We start from the raw sequence: 13,839 nt of genomic DNA, 5'->3' as shown, positions 1-13,839 counted from the left end.
GACACCGTTATAGCAGGTGACAGCAGCATTATAACAGGTGACAGCGTTATAGCAGCATTATAACAGGTGACAGCGTTATACAATTACATTTCCATTACATTATACCAGCATTAAAGAGATGGTTAATATGTAATATGTTAAAGAAAATTATATTTCCATTCCATTGCCTCGGAACCCATGAACAAGTATTTTATAACTCAACACTGATACTAACCTGCATGGTAACCATTCCCCAATACTAACCTGCATGGTAACCAGTCCTCAATACTAACCTGCATGGTAACCATTCCCCAATACTAACCTGCATGGTAACCATTCCCCAATACTAACCTGCATGGTAACCAGTCCCCAATACTAACCTGCATGGTAACCAGTCCTCAATACTAACCTGCATGGTAACCATTCCCCAATACTAACCTGCATGGTAACCATTCCCCAATACTAACCTGCATGGTAACCAGTCCCCAATACTAACCTGCATGGTAACCATTCCCCAATACTAACCTGCATGGTAACCATTCCCCAATACTAACCTGCATGGTAACCAGTCCTCAATACTAACCTGCATGGTAACCAGTCCTCAATACTAACCTGCATGGTAACCAGTCCTCAATACTAACCTGCATGGTAACCATTCCCCAATACTAACCTGCATGGTAACCAGTCCTCAATACTAACCTGCATGGTAACCAGTCCTCAATACTAACCTGCATGGTAACCATTCCCCAATACTAACCTGCATGGTAACCAGTCCTCAATACTAACCTGCATGGTAACCAGTCCTCAATACTAACCTGCATGGTAACCAGTCCTCAATACTAACCTGCATGGTAACCAGTCCTCAATACTAACCTGCATGGTAACCAGTCCTCAATACTAAACTGCATGGTAACCAGTCCTCAATACTAACCTGCATGGTAACCATTCCCCAATACTAACCTGCATGGTAACCATTCCTCAATACTAACCTGCATGGTAACCATTCCCCAATACTAACCTGCATGGTAACCATTCCCCAATACTAACCTGCATGGTAACCATTCCCCAATACTAACCTGCATGGTAACCATTCCCCAATACTAACCTGCATGGTAACCAGTCCTCAATACTAACCTGCATGGTAACCATTCCTCAATACTAACCTGCATGGTAACCATTCCCCAATACTAACCTGCATGGTAACCATTCCTCAATACTAACCTGCATGGTAACCAGTCCTCAATACTAACCTGCATGGTAACCAGTCCTCAATACTAACCTGCATGGTAACCAGTCCCCAATACTAACCTGCATGGTAACCAGTCCCCAATACTAACCTGCATGGTAACCAGTCCTCAATACTAACCTGCATGGTAACCATTCCCCAATACTAACCTGCATGGTAACCAGTCCTCAATACTAACCTGCATGGTAACCATTCCCCAATACTAACCTGCATGGTAACCATTCCCCAATACTAACCTGCATGGTAACCATTCCCCAATACTAACCTGCATGGTAACCAGTCCCCAATACTAACCTGCATGGTAACCATTCCTCAATACTAACCTGCATGGTAACCAGTCCTCAATACTAACCTGCATGGTAACCATTCCCCAATACTAACCTGCATGGTAACCATTCCCAAATACTAACCTGCATGGTAACCATTCCTCAATACTAACCTGCATGGTAACCAGTCCTCAATACTAACCTGCATGGTAACCATTCCCCAATACTAACCTGCATGGTAACCAGTCCCCAATACTAACCTGCATGGTAACCATTCCCCAATACTAACCTGCATGGTAACCATTCCCCAATACTAACCTGCATGGTAACCATTCCCCAATACTAACCTGCATGGTAACCAGTCCTCAATACTAACCTGCATGGTAACCAGTCCCCAATACTAACCTGCATGGTAACCATTCCCCAATACTAACCTGCATGGTAACCAGTCCTCAATACTAACCTGCATGGTAACCATTCCCCAATACTAACCTGCATGGTAACCATTCCCCAATTCTAACCTGCATGGTAACCATTCCCCAATACTAACCTGCATGGTAACCAGTCCCCAATACTAACCTGCATGGTAACCAGTCCCCAATACTAACCTGCATGGTAACCATTCCCCAATACTAACCTGCATGGTAACCATTCCTCAATACTAACCTGCATGGTAACCAGTCCTCAATACTAACCTGCATGGTAACCATTCCCCAATACTAACCTGCATGGTAACCATTCCCCAATACTAACCTGCATGGTAACCAGTCCCCAATACTAACCTGCATGGTAACCAGTCCCCAATACTAACCTGCATGGTAACCATTCCCCAATACTAACCTGCATGGTAACCATTCCCCAATACTAACCTGCATGGTAACCAGTCCCCAATACTAACCTGCATGGTAACCAGTCCCCAATACTAACCTGCATGGTAACCATTCCCCAATACTAACCTGCATGGTAACCATTCCCCAATAGTAACCTGCATGGTAACCAGTCCTCAATACTAACCTGCATGGTAACCATTCCCCAATACTAACCTGCATGGTAACCATTCCCCAATACTAACCTGCATGGTAACCATTCCCCAATACTAACCTGCATGGTAACCAGTCCCCAATACTAACCTGCATGGTAACCATTCCCCAATACTAACCTGCATGGTAACCAGTCCCCAATACTAACCTGCATGGTAACCAGTCCCCAATACTAACCTGCATGGTAACCATTCCCCAATACTAACCTGCATGGTAACCATTCCCCAATACTAACCTGCATGGTAACCATTCCCCAATACTAACCTGCATGGTAACCATTCCCCAATACTAACCTGCATGGTAACCATTCCCCAATACTAACCTGCATGGTAACCAGTCCTCAATACTAACCTGCATGGTAACCAGTCCTCAATACTAACCTGCATGGTAACCATTCCCCAATACTAACCTGCATGGTAACCATTCCCCAATACTAACCTGCATGGTAACCAGTCCTCAATACTAACCTGCATGGTAACCAGTCCCCAATACTAACCTGCATGGTAACCATTCCCCAATACTAACCTGCATGGTAACCATTCCCCAATACTAACCTGCATGGTAACCAGTCCCCAATACTAACCTGCATGGTAACCATTCCCCAATACTAACCTGCATGGTAACCAGTCCCCAATACTAACCTGCATGGTAACCATTCCCCAATACTAACCTGCATGGTAACCATTCCCCAATACTAACCTGCATGGTAACCAGTCCTCAATACTAACCTGCATGGTAACCAGTCCTCAATACTAACCTGCATGGTAACCATTCCCCAATACTAACCTGCATGGTAACCAGTCCCCAATACTAACCTGCATGGTAACCAGTCCTCAATACTAACCTGCATGGTAACCATTCCCCAATACTAACCTGCATGGTAACCAGTCCCCAATACTAACCTGCATGGTAACCATTCCCCAATACTAACCTGCATGGTAACCATTCCCCAATACTAACCTGCATGGTAACCAGTCCTCAATACTAACCTGCATGGTAACCATTCCCCAATACTAACCTGCATGGTAACCATTCCCCAATACTAACCTGCATGGTAACCATTCCCCAATACTAACCTGCATGGTAACCAGTCCCCAATACTAACCTGCATGGTAACCATTCCCCAATACTAACCTGCATGGTAACCATTCCCCAATACTAACCTGCATGGTAACCAGTCCTCAATACTAACCTGCATGGTAACCATTCCTCAATACTAACCTGCATGGTAACCATTCCCCAATACTAACCTGCATGGTAACCATTCCCCAATACTAACCTGCATGGTAACCAGTCCTCAATACTAACCTGCATGGTAACCAGTCCTCAATACTAACCTGCATGGTAACCAGTCCCCAATACTAACCTGCATGGTAACCAGTCCCCAATACTAACCTGCATGGTAACCATTCCCCAATACTAACCTGCATGGTAACCATTCCCCAATACTAACCTGCATGGTAACCATTCCTCAATAATAATAATAATAATAATATGCCATTTAGCAGACGCTTTTATCCAAAGCGACTTACAGTCAATACTAACCTGCATGGTAACCAGTCCTCAATACTAACCTGCATGGTAACCAGTCCCCAATACTAACCTGCATGGTAACCATTCCCCAATACTAACCTGCATGGTAACCATTCCCCAATACTAACCTGCATGGTAACCAGTCCCCAATACTAACCTGCATGGTAACCAGTCCTCAATACTAACCTGCATGGTAACCAGTCCCCAATACTAACCTGCATGGTAACCATTCCCCAATACTAACCTGCATGGTAACCATTCCCCAATACTAACCTGCATGGTAACCATTCCCCAATACTAACCTGCATGGTAACCAGTCCTCAATACTAACCTGCATGGTAACCAGTCCCCAATACTAACCTGCATGGTAACCATTCCCCAATACTAACCTGCATGGTAACCATTCCCCAATACTAACCTGCATGGTAACCATTCCCCAATACTAACCTGCATGGTAACCAGTCCCCAATACTAACCTGCATGGTAACCAGTCCTCAATACTAACCTGCATGGTAACCAGTCCCCAATACTAACCTGCATGGTAACCAGTCCTCAATACTAACCTGCATGGTAACCAGTCCCCAATACTAACCTGCATGGTAACCAGTCCCCAATACTAACCTGCATGGTAACCATTCCCCAATACTAACCTGCATGGTAACCAGTCCCCAATACTAACCTGCATGGTAACCAGTCCCCAATACTAACCTGCATGGTAACCAGTCCCCAATACTAACCTGCATGGTAACCAGTCCTCAATACTAACCATTCCCCAATACTAACCTGCATGGTAACCATTCCCCAATACTAACCTGCATGGTAACCATTCCCCAATACTAACCTGCATGGTAACCAGTCCCCAATACTAACCTGCATGGTAACCAGTCCTCAATACTAACCATTCCCCAATACTAACCTGCATGGTAACCATTCCCCAATACTAACCTGCATGGTAACCATTCCCCAATACTAACCTGCATGGTAACCATTCCCCAATACTAACCTGCATGGTAACCATTCCCCAATACTAACCTGCATGGTAACCATTCCCCAATACTAACCTGCATGGTAACCATTCCCCAATACTAACCTGCATGGTAACCAGTCCTCAATACTAACCTGCATGGTAACCATTCCCCAATACTAACCTGCATGGTAACCAGTCCCCAATACTAACCTGCATGGTAACCAGTCCCCAATACTAACCTGCATGGTAACCAGTCCCCAATACTAACCTGCATGGTAACCATTCCTCAATACTAACCTGCATGGTAACCATTCCCCAATACTAACCTGCATGGTAACCATTCCCCAATACTAACCTGCATGGTAACCAGTCCCCAATACTAACCTGCATGGTAACCATTCCCCAATACTAACCTGCATGGTAACCAGTCCCCAATACTAACCTGCATGGTAACCATTCCCCAATACTAACCTGCATGGTAACCATTCCCCAATACTAACCTGCATGGTAACCATTCCCCAATACTAACCTGCATGGTAACCAGTCCTCAATACTAACCTGCATGGTAACCATTCCCCAATACTAACCTGCATGGTAACCATTCCCCAATACTAACCTGCATGGTAACCAGTCCCCAATACTAACCTGCATGGTAACCAGTCCCCAATACTAACCTGCATGGTAACCAGTCCCCAATACTAACCTGCATGGTAACCAGTCCTCAATACTAACCTGCATGGTAACCAGTCCTCAATACTAACCTGCATGGTAACCATTCCTCAATACTAACCTGCATGGTAACCATTCCCCAATACTAACCTGCATGGTAACCATTCCCCAATACTAACCTGCATGGTAACCAGTCCCCAATACTAACCTGCATGGTAACCAGTCCCCAATACTAACCTGCATGGTAACCAGTCCCCAATACTAACCTGCATGGTAACCAGTCCCCAATACTAACCTGCATGGTAACCATTCCCCAATACTAACCTGCATGGTAACCCCTCTGGACTCCTCATAGTGTTCTGCCATGTAGATGTTAAAGGCCGACCGGGGCCGTTTGGGTTTGCCCAGACTGTTCAACTCCTAAAAGTGGAAGATGGTGGTGAAGTCAGATGAGTCATCAGGACTGGACCATTTCAGTGGCACATCATCAGAACACACCACTACTATCACAAGGCCTTAGTAGTAAGCCATTCCATTCACTAGGAGGGGCCCGTCACGGCCCACAGCACATCATCAGAACACACCACTACTATCACAAGGCCTTAGTAGTAAGCCATTCCATTCACTAGGAGGGGCCTGTCACGGCCCACAGCACATCATCAGAACACACCACTACTATCACAAGGCCTTAGTAGTAAGCCATTCCATTCACTAGGAGGGGCCCGTCACGGCCCACAGCACATCATCAGAACACACCACTACTATCACAAGGCCTTAGTAGTAAGCCATTCCATTCACTAGGAGGGGCCTGTCACGGCCCACAGCACATCATCAGAACACACCACTACTATCACAAGGCCTTAGTAGTAAGCCATTCCATTCACTAGGAGGGGCCTGTCACGGCCCACAGCACATCATCAGAACACACCACTACTATCACAAGGCCTTAGTAGTAAGCCATTCCATTCACTAGGAGGGGCCTGTCACGGCCCACAGCACATCATCAGAACACACCACTACTATCACAAGGCCTTAGTAGTAAGCCATTCCATTCACTAGGAGGGGCCTGTCACGGCCCACAGCACATCATCAGAACACACCACTACTATCACAAGGCCTTAGTAGTAAGCCATTCCATTCACTAGGAGGGGCCTGTCACGGCCTACAGCACATCATCAGAACACACCACTACTATCACAAGGCCTTAGTAGTAAGCCATTCCATTCACTAGGAGGGGCCTGTCACGGCCCACAGCACATCATCAGAACACACCACTACTATCACAAGGCCTTAGTAGTAAGCCATTCCATTCACTAGGAGGGGCCTGTCACGGCCCACAGCACATCATCAGAACACACCACTACTATCACAAGGCCTTAGTAGTAAGCCATTCCATTCACTAGGAGGGGCCCGTCACGGCCCACAGCACATCATCAGAACACACCACTACTATCACAAGGCCTTAGTAGTAAGCCATTCCATTCACTAGGAGGGGCCCGTCACGGCCCACAGCACATCATCAGAACACACCACTACTATCACAAGGCCTTAGTAGTAAGCCATTCCATTCACTAGGAGGGGCCTGTCACGGCCCACAGCACATCATCAGAACACACCACTACTATCACAAGGCCTTAGTAGTAAGCCATTCCATTCACTAGGAGGGGCCTGTCACGGCCCACAGCACATCATCAGAACACACCACTACTATCACAAGGCCTTAGTAGTAAGCCATTCCATTCACTAGGAGGGGCCTGTCACGGCCTACAGCACATCATCAGAACACACCACTACTATCACAAGGCCTTAGTAGTAAGCCATTCCATTCACTAGGAGGGGCCTGTCACGGCCCACAGCACATCATCAGAACACACCACTACTATCACAAGGCCTTAGTAGTAAGCCATTCCATTCACTAGGAGGGGCCTGTCACGGCCCACAGCACATCATCAGAACACACCACTACTATCACAAGGCCTTAGTAGTAAGCCATTCCATTCACTAGGAGGGGCCTGTCACGGCCCACAGCACATCATCAGAACACACCACTACTATCACAAGGCCTTAGTAGTAAGCCATTCCATTCACTAGGAGGGGCCCGTCACGGCCCACAGCACATCATCAGAACACACCACTACTATCACAAGGCCTTAGTAGTAAGCCATTCCATTCACTAGGAGGGGCCCGTCACGGCCCACAGCACATCATCAGAACACACCACTACTATCACAAGGCCTTAGTAGTAAGCCATTCCATTCACTAGGAGGGGCCCGTCACGGCCCACAGCACATCATCAGAACACACCACTACTATCACAAGGCCTTAGTAGTAAGCCATTCCATTCACTAGGAGGGGCCTGTCACGGCTCACAGCACATCATCAGAACACACCACTACTATCACAAGGCCTTAGTAGTAAGCCATTCCATTCACTAGGAGGGGCCCGTCACGGCCCACAGCACATCATCAGAACACACCACTACTATCACAAGGCCTTAGTAGTAAGCCATTCCATTCACTAGGAGGGGCCTGTCACGGCCCACAGCACATCATCAGAACACACCACTACTATCACAAGGCCTTAGTAGTAAGCCATTCCAGTCACTAGGACAGCACATCACTACACTCACCCTCTTCCTTCTGATGGCTTTCCTCTTGGCCAGCCTCCGTCTCCTCTCCTCTTTCAGAGCAGCAGCCTGTGCCGGGCTGAGTTGGGACTGGTACCTCTGCAGGTCCACCTTAAACTGTTCCCTGGCAACCACTGACGCCTGTTGAAAAGGCTGTGGGGGAAAGTCAACATGTATTTAGCTAATTGACCACACAGGTCTGTCCACAGTACAACAATATTGATATGTCTTTTCAGGTAAGCTATAAGTCAGACATATAGCCTATTTTCTGTTATTTAAATACGCTGCCATGTAGATCCATGTTGGTAGGAAGTAGACTGATGACAGTCTGTGTAGTCTAGATCCATGTTGGTAGGAAGTAGACTGATGACAGTCGGTGTAGTCTAGATCCATGTTGGTAGGAAGTAGACTGATGACAGTCTGTAGTCTAGATCCATGTTGGTAGGAAGTAGACTGATGACAGTCTGTGTAGTCTAGATCCATGTTGGTAGGAAGTAGACTGATGACAGTCTGTGTAGTCTAGATCCATGTTGGTAGGAAGTAGACTGATGACAGTCGGTGTAGTCTAGATCCATGTTGGTAGGAAGTAGACTGATGACAGTCTGTGTAGTCTAGATCCATGTTGGTAGGAAGTAGACTGATGACAGTCTGTAGTCTAGATCCATGTTGGTAGGAAGTAGACTGATGACAGTCTGTGTAGTCTAGATCCATGTTGGTAGGAAGTAGACTGATGACAGTCGGTGTAGTCTAGATCCATGTTGGTAGGAAGTAGACTGATGACAGTCTGTAGTCTAGATCCATGTTGGTAGGAAGTAGACTGATGACAGTCTGTAGTCTAGATCCATGTTGGTAGGAAGTAGACTGATGACAGTCTGTAGTCTAGATCCATGTTGGTAGGAAGTAGACTGATGACAGTCGGTGTAGTCTAGATCCATGTTGGTAGGAAGTAGACTGATGACAGTCTGTGTAGTCTAGATCCATGTTGGTAGGAAGTAGACTGATGACAGTCTGTGTAGTCTAGATCCATGTTGGTAGGAAGTAGACTGATGACAGTCTGTGTAGTCTAGATCCATGTTGGTAGGAAGTAGACTGATGACAGTCGGTGTAGTCTAGATCCATGTTGGTAGGAAGTAGACTCATGACAGTCTGTAGTCTAGATCCATGTTGGTAGGAAGTAGACTGATGACAGTCTGTAGTCTAGATCCATGTTGGTAGGAAGTAGACTGATGACAGTCTGTGTAGTCTAGATCCATGTTGGTAGGAAGTAGACTGATGACAGTCTGTGTAGTCTAGATCCATGTTGGTAGGAAGTAGACTGATGACAGTCTGTGTAGTCTAGATCCATGTTGGTAGGAAGTAAACTGATGACAGTCTGTGTAGTCTAGATCCATGTTGGTAGGAAGTAGACTCATGACAGTCTGTGTAGTCTAGATCCATGTTGGTAGGAAGTAGACTGATGACAGTCTGTGTAGTCTAGATCCATGTTGGTAGGAAGTAGACTGATGACAGTCTGTAGTCTAGATCCATGTTGGTAGGAAGTAGACTGATGACAGTCTGTGTAGTCTTACTTCTCCATGAAAGGTGCAAACATGGACTACAGAAGTGTCAAATGTATTCTCCGTCACCCAAGGAGACAGAAGATATCTGGGTGCCTTGCTGTCCAAGGTGTTAGGGTCTGGGTGCCTTGCTGTCCAAGGTGTTAGGGTGCCTTGCTGTCCAAGGTGTTAGGGTCTGGGCGCCTTGCTGTCCAAGGTGTTTGGGTCTGGGTGCCTTGCTGTCCAAGGTGGTAGGGTCTGGGTGCCTTGCTGTCCAAGGTGTTAGGGTCTGGGTGCCTTGCTGTCCAAGGTGTTTGGGTCTGGTTGCCTTGCTGTCCAAGGTGTTAGGGTCTGGTTGCCTTGCTGTCCAAGGTGTTAGGGTCTGGGTGCCTTGCTGTCCAAGGTGTTAGGGTCTGGGTGCCTTGCTGTCCAAGGTGTTAGGGTCTGGGTGTCTTGCTGTCCAAGGTGTTAGGGTCTGGGTGCCTTGCTGTCCAAGGTGTTAGGGTCTGGGTGCCTTGCTGTCCAAGGTGTTAGGGTCTGGGTGCCTTGCTGTCCAAGGTGTTAGGGTCTGGGTGCCTTGCTGTCCAAGGTGTTAGGGTCTGGGTGCCTTGCTGTCCAAGGTGTTAGGGTCTGGGTGCCTTGCTGTCCAAGGTGTTAGGGTCTGGGTGCCTTGCTGTCCAAGGTGTTAGGGTCTGGGTGCCTTGCTGTCCAAGGTGTTAGGGTCTGGGTGCCTTGCTGTCCAAGGTGTTAGGGTCTGGGTGCCTTGCTGTCCAAGGTGTTAGGGTCTGGGTGCCTTGCTGTCCAAGGTGTTAGGGTCTGGGTGCCTTGCTGTCCAAGGTGTTAGGGTCTGGGTGCCTTGCTGTCCAAGGTGTTAGGGTCTGGGTGCCTTGCTGTCCAAGGTGTTAGGGTCTGGGTGCCTTGCTGTCCAAGGTGGCCTTACTGAATCTCTAATGAATCTAGACGCAACCTACCTGTTTCTGGTCTGCTGTCAGAGTTCTCCACTGCTGTGCAATCTTCCTTATCACGTCCACAGCTTTCACATCTGAAACTCACATCAACAGTAACTCAGTGATAAAGGAGTGTACAGTGAAACTGTAGAGATACAATACTGTACGTTATATCACCAGTCACCTGGATACTGCCTGACAACGAGAGGTTGTTGCTGTTTCACAAATCTCATGTATCCGTTCAGGGGCCTCTTGGGGGGCGCACCTGCACTGGTGGTGAAGCTCTTTACAGCTGGGATCACACTGACGAACCTACAACACACCACAATACATTAGCCCTAACCCTACACCACATTAGCCCTATCCCTACACCACATTAGCCCTAACCCTACACCACATTAGCCCTAACCCTACACCACGTTAGCCCTAACCCTACACCACATTAGCCCTAACCCTACACCACATTAGCCCTAACCCTACACCACATTAGCCCTATCCCTACACCACGTTAGCCCTAACCCTACACCACGTTAGCCCTAACCCTACACCACGTTAGCCCTAACCCTACACCACGTTAGCCCTAACCCTACACCACATTAGCCCTAACCCTACACCACATTAGCCCTAACCCTACACCACATTAGCCCTATCCCTACACCACGTTAGCCCTAACCCTACACCACGTTAGCCCTAACCCTACACCACGTTAGCCCTAACCCTACACCACGTTAGCCCTAACCCTACACCACGTTAGCCCTAACCCTACACCACGTTAGCCCTAACCCTACACCACGTTAGCCCTAACCCTACACCACGTTAGCCCTAACCCTACACCACATTAGCCCTAACCCTACACCACGTTAGCCCTAACCCTACACCACGTTAGCCCTAACCCTACACCACGTCTGTAATTTTTATCATAGGTACACTTCAACTGTGAGAGACGGAATCTAAAACAAAAATCCAGAAAATCACATTGTATGATTTTTAAGTAATTCATTTGCATTTTATTGCATGACATAAGTATTTGATACATCAGAAAAGCAGAACTTAATATTTGGTACAGAAACATTTGTTTGCAATTACAGAGATCATACGTTTCCTCTAGGTCTTGACCAGGTTTGCACACACTGCAGCAGGGATTTTGGCCCACTCCTCCCTACAGACCTTCTCCAGATCCTTCATGTTTCGGGGCTGTCGCTGGGCAATACGGACTTTCAGCTCCCTCCAAAGATTTTCTATTGGGTTCAGGTCTCGAGACTGGCTAGGCCACTCCAGGACCTTGAGATGCTTCTTGCGGAGCCACTCCTTAGCTGCCCTGGCTGTGTGTTTGGGGTCGTTGTCATGCTGGAAGACCCAGCCACGACCCATCTTCAATGCTCTTACTGAGGGAAGGAGGTTGTTGGCCAAGATCTTGCGATACATGGCCCCATCCATCCTCCCCTCAATACGGTGCAGTCGTCCTGTCACCTTTGCAGAAAAGCATCCCCAAAGAATGTTGTTTCCACCTCCATGCTTCACGGTTGGGATGGTGTTCTTGGGGTTGAACTCATCCTTCTTCTTCCTCCAAACATGGCGAGTGGAGTTTAGACCAAAAAGCTCTATTTTTGTCTCATCAGACCACATGACCTTCTCCCATTCCTCCTCTGGATCATCCAGATGGTCATTGGCAAACTTCAGATGGGCCTGGACATGCGCTGGCTTGAGCAGGGGGACCTTGCGTGCACTGCAGGATTTTAATCCATGACGGTGTAGTGTGTTACTAATGGTTTTCTTTGAGACTGTGGTCCCAGCTCTCTTCAGGTCATTGACCAGGTCCTGCCGTGTAGTTCTGGGCTGATCCCTCACCTTCCTCATGATCATTGATGCCCCACGAGGTGAGATCTTGCATGGAGCCCCAGACTGAGGGTGATTGACCGTCATCTTGAACTTCTTCCATTTTCTAATAATTGCGCCAACAGTCGTTGCCTTCTCACCAAGCTGCTTGCCTATTGTCCTGTAGCCCATCCCAGCCTTGTGCAGGTCTACAATTTTATCCCTGATGTCCTTACACAGCTCTCTGGTCTTGGACATTGTGGAGAGGTTGGAGTCTGTTTGATTGAGTTTGTGGACAGGTGTCTTTTATACAGGTAACGAGTTCAAACAGGTGCAGTTAATACAGGTAATGAGTGGAGAACAGGAGGGCTTCTTAAAGAAAAACTAACAGGTCTGTGAGAGCCGGAATTCTTACTGGTTGGTAGGTGATCAAATACTTATGTCATGCAATAAAATGCAAATGAATTACTTAAAAATCATATAATGTGATTTTCTGGATTTTTGTTTTAGATTCCGTCTCTCACAGTTGAAGTGTACCTATGATAAAAATGACAGACCTCTACATGCTTTGTAAGTAGGAAAACCTGCAAAATCGGCTGTGTATCAAATACTTATTCTCCCCACTGTGTGTGTGATATATATATATATATATATATATATATATATATATACACACACACACACTACTGGTCAAACATTTTAGAACACCTACTCATTAAAGGGTTTTTCTTTATTTTTACTATTTTCTACACATATGGAATCATATAGTAACCAAAAAAGTGTTAAACAAATCAAAATATATTTTAAATACATCAAAGTAACCACCCTTTGCCTTGATGACAGCTTTGCACACTCTTGGCATTCTCTCAGCCAGCTTCACCTGGAATGCTTTTCCAACAGTCTTGAAGGAGTTCCCACATATGCTGAGCACTTGTTGGCTGCTTTTCCTTCACTCTGCGGTCCGACTCATCCCAAACCATCTCAATTGGGTTGAGGTCGGGGGATTGTGGAGGCCAGGTCATCTGATGCAGCACTCCATCACTCTGCTTCTCTGTAAAATAGCCCTTACACAGCCTGGAGGTGTGTTGGGTCATTGTCCTGTTGAAAAACAAATGATAGTCCCACTAAGCCCAAACCAGATGGGATGGCGTATCGCTGCAGAATGCTGTGGTAGCCATGCTGGTTAAGTGTGCCTTGAATTCTAAACAAATCACAG

General features: G+C 46.8%; 1 protein-coding gene across 2 annotated transcripts in view; it reads right to left on the bottom strand.

The window, feature by feature from the left end:
* LOC311114303 (transcription factor A, mitochondrial-like) overlaps positions 1–13,839 on the bottom strand; it is a 35,181-nt gene that overhangs the window by 19,151 nt on the left and 2,191 nt on the right. For both annotated transcript variants that reach the window (XM_084189561.1, XM_084189562.1), the window contains exons 2-5: positions 10,993–11,120; positions 10,833–10,903; positions 8,330–8,479; positions 6,025–6,120 (exon numbers count right to left, since the gene is read on the bottom strand). In XM_084189561.1, coding sequence (XP_084045687.1) covers positions 6,025–6,120; positions 8,330–8,479; positions 10,833–10,903; positions 10,993–11,120 — 445 coding nt within the window. The remainder of the gene's footprint in view (positions 1–6,024; positions 6,121–8,329; positions 8,480–10,832; positions 10,904–10,992; positions 11,121–13,839) is intronic.

Source organism: Coregonus lavaretus (genome assembly GCF_964263955.1).
Source record: "Coregonus lavaretus genome assembly, contig: HAP1_SCAFFOLD_1002, whole genome shotgun sequence".
In the NCBI taxonomy this organism is placed as follows: domain Eukaryota; kingdom Metazoa; phylum Chordata; class Actinopteri; order Salmoniformes; family Salmonidae; genus Coregonus; species Coregonus lavaretus.
This window is presented reverse-complemented; position numbering and strand designations above follow the sequence as displayed.